Source organism: Carcharodon carcharias, chromosome 19 (assembly GCF_017639515.1).
Source record: "Carcharodon carcharias isolate sCarCar2 chromosome 19, sCarCar2.pri, whole genome shotgun sequence".
NCBI lineage: Eukaryota > Metazoa > Chordata > Chondrichthyes > Lamniformes > Lamnidae > Carcharodon > Carcharodon carcharias.
Genome location: NC_054485.1, coordinates 3925191 through 3931721, shown reverse-complemented (window position 1 = coordinate 3931721; position 6531 = coordinate 3925191). Strand labels below are relative to the sequence as shown.

Below are 6531 nucleotides of genomic sequence, written 5' to 3'. Positions count from 1 at the left end.
CCAAACATCAGTAAAAATCAGAAACATCTTGATAATTTTGTGGTTACTATCACAATCTGGTACACAAAAATATGGGGCAAAGCTAACCGCTTAAGCAAAGCATAATCAACATCCACTGGCCCACCATTCTTGGAACCAAAGCTTTAAATACGGTGTTCTCAAAGCAGACTGTACAACGGGGTAATGGTGAGCCAGCATCACAATAGTCACTAATCCAAGCTAGTCACAACCCGGGGGTTTAGGTAACAGAATTGCTCCATTTATAGCTTTTGCGCACTTGGGATTGGATTTTCTTTCAATGGTGAAAAGTGCAAACAGCAATACAAATTTATGATCAGATCGCTCATTTCAGTTCATTTAAAACGAATCGTATAACCATTACAGGATATGCAGCAACCACTATTTTTTTTTTAAAAAACTTCTTTTAAAATAGAAAATACAGTTTCTAGAGCTTTTTCCCTGCAAGCAGTAAAAAAAAAAAGTAATTTCTTCTTAAAACAAATATATGCAAGCTCACTGGTCACATGTAGCATCATGAAATACTTGTGCTTTCTCATCTTTTTTTTTAAACAAAATATTCTTAGGTTTTGACACACCAGGAAATAGGTGGCATGATTTATACATTTAGCTATTGTACTAAAATACTTTATCCAGCAGGCAAAGTCCTGCTTATAATATACATATGCTACAAGTTTTACATTATTTGTGGCTCTTTCTACAAGTTAAAAGGTTTCAAAAAGAAACTGGCCAGAAGTTAATAACTTGCACATTAATTTTAACTAGCTTCATTCTTACACAATATCTGACAATTCTAAAATTAACACAGACCTTTGTCCTCTGTACAAAAGTTTCTTTTTGGCAAGTGATAAATTTCAAACCAATTGAAATTTGTATTCCAGTTTTACATTAAAATAGAATGGAGCAACTTTTGAAAGTGCTCATTTGAAGACAGGCAAAATAAAAGTTTACATCATGGATATTTATAAAGGTCTAGTATTAACCTTAGCAATAACAGGCAAATGCTCAATAATCTGTTAATAAAACTGAGCAGATTTTTAAATGGTTGCCTATTCAGTACGGTACTTGCCTCAGTAGGTTGGCAACATCAAAGCTGCACTTCTCAATGAAAATATACGTTAAAACACAAAAAGACCCCCAACACATTTAACACTGGCAGATGTGATTTCATCTCGTAGCAAGCCTTGTGCATTAGGTACTTTAGTATGGGAGTCTTCCTCAGTAACCAAAAACTAAGGACCAATTTAATATCAGGAGTTCCAAAAGAGGTAACGAAGCATGTTTTCTAGAACATGAATATATAAATATATACAAAATACATACATACACACTTGCTACTGCTGCCCAATCAGTTGGGCAAATTCAGCAAAATGGCCAATGTATTCTCAGCACTTTTTGGGCAGGATCAATCATAATGAAAGTTCCATAGTAGGCAACACCCAGCACTCAAAACACAGGAGCTGCAGTGCTAAAATTGAAATTAGTTTCCTATTCACAGGTAAAGAGGAAAAGGAGGAAGGCAGAATGAGAAGAGGAAACAAATTCCCTCTGTACAACTGGTCACAAATCAAAACTGAACCAGTTTACATAAAGCAAACATTCAGCCTGGAAGAACAATAAAGGCAGTGCTTTTTTTAAAAAAAAATCTCCTGTATTAAATAATAGAATTAGAAACTATTAAGTGTTTCCAGCTGTGTGGTCCTTCTATAACCAACAAATAGTCTATGCCTGCACTTTAAGCATGGACTTCAACTGAAAGGCCATTTCAGTGTGATCTGAAGGCTCCAGAGGAATGTGTACCCAATGACTTGGAGGCTTGGGTAATACACTTGGTGATGGTGGCTCACTAAACTTGGCTCCAGCATAATTTTGATCACATCGTGATCTAAACAGTGTATTTGAGCTGCTCAGAACTGCCTCCCAATTCTGATTGTTTGCAGTAAAGTGCACAACATTCTTCCCTTCCTTCTGCACAACCTGACACATTTCAGAGATAAATGGATACCGTCCATGTCCCTTCTCGCCTTTCTTGTGCATTGTCTTCACATGGTAAAGATCGTCGTTGTTTTTCTGTCTGCTATTGCTTAAGTGTTGGTTCCTCTTTGGAGTCCCATGGCTTGGTTGAGATATTGGGATGTTTAATCTTTCCACACCTCCCATTTTCTCTTTAAAGAAACCTTCACCTGTACAAACAAAAAAAAGGCCAATTTTAAGTCTAACTCTTGCACGTTTGAATAATTCATCGCAAATATATTTAGAAAATGGTGCCTTGGAAAGAAGGTGCTACAGTATTTCAGCTTGGGGCTAGGCATGATTTTTTGCATTTACGGTTTAAAAATTTGAATTTTGTTTAAGTGTGAACTACAAGCTACATTGATTCTATTCTAACCACGTACTGGGACAGCAGAGCAGTTTCACTGCAAACCGCCAATGATAGTCCTTTCCTCTCCCAAATAAAAAAGCTTTCAAAGTAGCTTTAGAGGAACAATTATATCACTTAGACACAGGGCATAACAGTGTTCACATGCGACTAAACGGAAACCTCTGATTTTCAAAATCAGCTGTGCCGTTACAAGCAGTGTTTACTGAAATTAAAATGGAAGTGATGTCACTGCAAACTGACAGCACAATCCATGAAGCAGCCCAGGAAGATTTACAGACACTTGGGATTCTAAGAGAAGGCAGCAAAGTAGGAAATTAACGAAAAACATTTTTCTTATGAATACACCGCCAAAGAGTACAGAATACTCTTTCAACGCCAAGGTACGACCCTAATTAACCCCCAAAACATCACTTCTGGAACACTGGTTTGGAATGTGAACAGGTTGAAGAAATACATCTATCCCCCCCCCCCCCCCCACTCCCCATGAAAGAATAACTTCTCACCCTCAGTTCTGGATCAAATGGCACTCACTACATTAATGTTAGCAGCCACATCTGATCTTTGAAACGGAATGGATGCTGTCACCATTTAAGTTTACGGCAGCTCGAGAAAGGGTGGAAGTCGATAGTTAAAACGGGATTAACAACTGCTCGGAGGAGTGTTTCACCATCGTCTGGGTGTAGGGTTTAGTTTGTTCCATCCTAACCTCCTTCATATCGACTCGGGGCGGGGGGGGGGGGTCTGCCTGCCCCGCACCTCCTGCTCACACCTACCTCTTGGTCGAAAAATCCCAAAACTCGTCGACCACCTTGCCCCAGGCTTTCTGGAAACTTGACCTCCAGATTATCGCAAATCTCTCACTTCTGCTCAATCGCCCCGATTTCTCCCAGTTAGGAATTTGCATGAGCCGAACTCCGACAGAAGATGGTGCAGCCAAGCACAACATGGGTCTGCTCGGCATCCAGGGGCTCGGTAAAAGTCACTTCCTTCAAAGAGCAAGAAGAAAAAGCGTTGAAAATAAAGCATAAAAACACACCACCTCCCCCCCACCTCCCCACCAAAAACAAAAATCAAGCAGAAGGGTTGTAGGAATTATTCGATAAACAAAAAAAAAAGGAACTGTTATTCCTAAACAAAAAAAGTTTTATTTGAAAATTACGTTCAATTTAAACTCTTCCCCCCCCCCCACCCCCACCCCCACCCCCACCAACTTTCGAGGCAGAATTTCCCCGTCACGGGACAGGAAAACGGCCATTTAAACAACAATCACCGCAATCTTTCCCTCTTCAAAGGTGTTGTGTTGTGTTGTGTTGGGTTGGGGGGGGGGGGGGGGGGGGGGGGGGTAGAAATGCGTTGCCCGATGCGATTTGTTCCGAGCCTCGGACAAGTGGTTGCACGGCGAGACTGGGGGCTGAGTTAACCGAGAGGTCGGAAAGGAGAAGCAATCTTCCCCCCCACCCCCCCCCCGCGCCACCGCCACCGGTTCAAAACAAGTCGGAGGGGCAGGAGAGAGAGAAACAAAATACAGGCCGCCAAACATGGGCCTCTGGGGGTGGGGGTGGGGGAAGGGAGAGACACACAGACAGACAGACAGACAGACCGACCCCCGGTACCGACCCCTCCCAAACCCGGACTCTCACCCACTCGGCCCTGGCACGGACCCCGGTGCTATCTGATCTCTGCACGCCGAGCGCTCGTCCCGGTTTTACTCTGACCGTCAACTGCCGGAGCGAGAAACTGACCCAAACTCCGCCCCCCGTCTGAATGTAGCAGAAAATGGAACCCAGAGACAAGGGAACTGTCTGGCGGTCAGCCAATCGGAGCGCGCCTAGCGGATACAGCGCCACCGCCAATCGGAGCGCGCCTAGCGGATACAGCGCCACCGCCAATCAGAAAGCGCCTGGCGCCGAACCCGGGGAGGAGGGGGTGGGGTTGGGTTGAAATACAGCGTTGCAGCCAATCAGAGCGCGCCTTAGCCCAGCTTTTTTTTTGAGGGGTGGGTGGGGGGGGGGCGTGGTTAGGAGGGAAACAATGTTACGCTGCAGCCGTTCCCTTGCCCGTCTCATTGAAATAAAGAAAAGCGGCGGCGGCGGCGGCGGGGTCGCCGCCGGCGGCTTCTTGTTTGTCACAATTTCTCCTCTTGTTTAATGCCGCCTTCATTCTGTGTTTTTTTTTTGGGTGGTGGTTGTGAATTTGGGTTTCATTTGCTCCCAATTCACCAGTTCAAAATGGCTCCTCTCCCTACTGGGCGGGCTGCTGGCTTTGTTTTGTTATGTTCATCCCGATTGGTTAGTTTAAAACTGGAACAGCATCTCATTAAACCCCCACCAATAAACAGAAACCGCTCTAGCATTGAGGACATGTTATACGTGGGCTGTAGGAGGAACCCTGGGGGTTAGTTAGTGTCAAGGGCAGGTTTTTTGCTGTACCACGTGCTAGCAGGAGAACCAGAACTTGTACTTGTGATCATGTTTCATCTCCTTGGGACGACCCAAAGCGTTTCACAGACAATGAAGTACTTTTGTTTTTGTTGGAGTGTGGTGACTATTGTGATGGCGTCGGCCAGATTAAACACAGTAAGAGCCCACAAACAGTAATAAGACTAATGACAAGATATTAGTCATATGGTTACCGGAATAAGCAAGTCATTTACAACAACACATTCAGACTCCTAGCAGGCTAATATTTAGCCTCCCATTCGCCGTGATACTGATATTGCTGTCATTATCTTTTATTTATAAACCATCACTTTACCCCCTCCATTATTAATACCATTAGTTTTAGGGAAATCTTTAGAGATCCTGGAACTCCCTTCTTAACAGCGCTTATGGTTGTACCTACACCACATGACCTGCAGAGGTTCAAGAAGGCAGCTCACCACCACCTTCTCAAGGGCAACCAGGGATAGACAATAAATGCTGGCCCAGCCAATGAAGCCCATAGCCCGTGAATAAATTTTAAAAAGAGCTGGGAGGGGGTTCCAAAATCACGTGAGTAGTGGGTGGTGTAGTATAAGGGTGTTCGGGTTAGTAAGGGTTTTTTTTTTGTTCATTCATGAGTGCTGCTGGCTAGACCAGCAGTGGGACTGGGGAAACAGTAGCAACCACATTATGATGTAGCGAGTTACATGATAGTGAACTGAGTTCAGTAGAAGTCTAGCAGAAGCCAGTATGGTGATAGTACCTAGGGCTATCCCTTAGAGATGTATACAGTTATGTGTTACCAATAAACACTTAATGTTGAAGCACACAAGCCTCCAGACCTCCAAGTAAGATACAAAACAACCTTACAGCATGCTGGAAGTTAAGGAATTAGTATGTAACCTCAAAGAAGCTGGAGAAGGACCCCAGAATCTTAAAACATGAAAAGTAAAGAAACTACAGACTGACCCGAATTAAGTGCACCTGAATCGAAGCTACATGTGGAGATCGCCTAAACATGCTCCACTGCCACATCCAATCGAATGCAGAGTCAAGGGACCTAGCCAAATCACCGAACGGCTGAATAAAATTCAGAAAAGAAAACAGGAGGCTGGAGGACAGAAGAAAAATCCACTGAGCAGCTAAGGGCTCCACCAGAGCATGTGGAGGTCCATTGTGAATCTACATCGATTGCAGAGTCAAAGGACCTAGCAAGAGTGAGCAAAAATCCAGGAAGAAGGTTGAACTAACCTTCCAAACATAATCAGGGCACTAATCAGGCAAACCCGAATGGTCGTTAACCAGCACAGCTGGAAGAACACTGCAGCCGAGTCCGGAGTTGGTGCCATACCATCTTGTGGCCGAACCCGAATAAAAAAAGTCTACAACAGGAGGCAGAGCAAAAAAATCACCTTCAAATCTATTTCCCAGCCTTAGAAAAGCAAGTAGCTGGCCTGCACAAAATTGAAGATTTCCTACCGAATCGCAACAGGAGCCTGCCAAAACCTGACAAGCGTAGGAAGATAAGGTGAGGAATAAAATGGCTGCTGCAGTGTCACCTGGAAGAAAAAAAATTAAAGCTGTACTCTTGTTATGAAAAACAGCCAGGGATAGTAAATCAAAACTACCAGACCAATTTGAGCTCATGCAAGGCCCAAACAAGACAGAAAATTGGTCTTCATAGGGAAGAACATTCTTAGGTTACAGGAG

General features: G+C 43.7%; 1 protein-coding gene across 1 annotated transcript; it reads right to left on the bottom strand.

Moving 5' to 3' along the window:
- Nucleotides 1-1740: 1740 nt before the first annotated feature.
- pnrc2 (proline-rich nuclear receptor coactivator 2) lies at nucleotides 1741-2178 on the bottom strand. The gene has a single exon (XM_041213194.1). The coding sequence runs from the start codon at nucleotides 2176-2178 to the stop codon at nucleotides 1741-1743; it is 438 nt and encodes a 145-aa protein (XP_041069128.1).
- Nucleotides 2179-6531: the final 4353 nt, after the last annotated feature.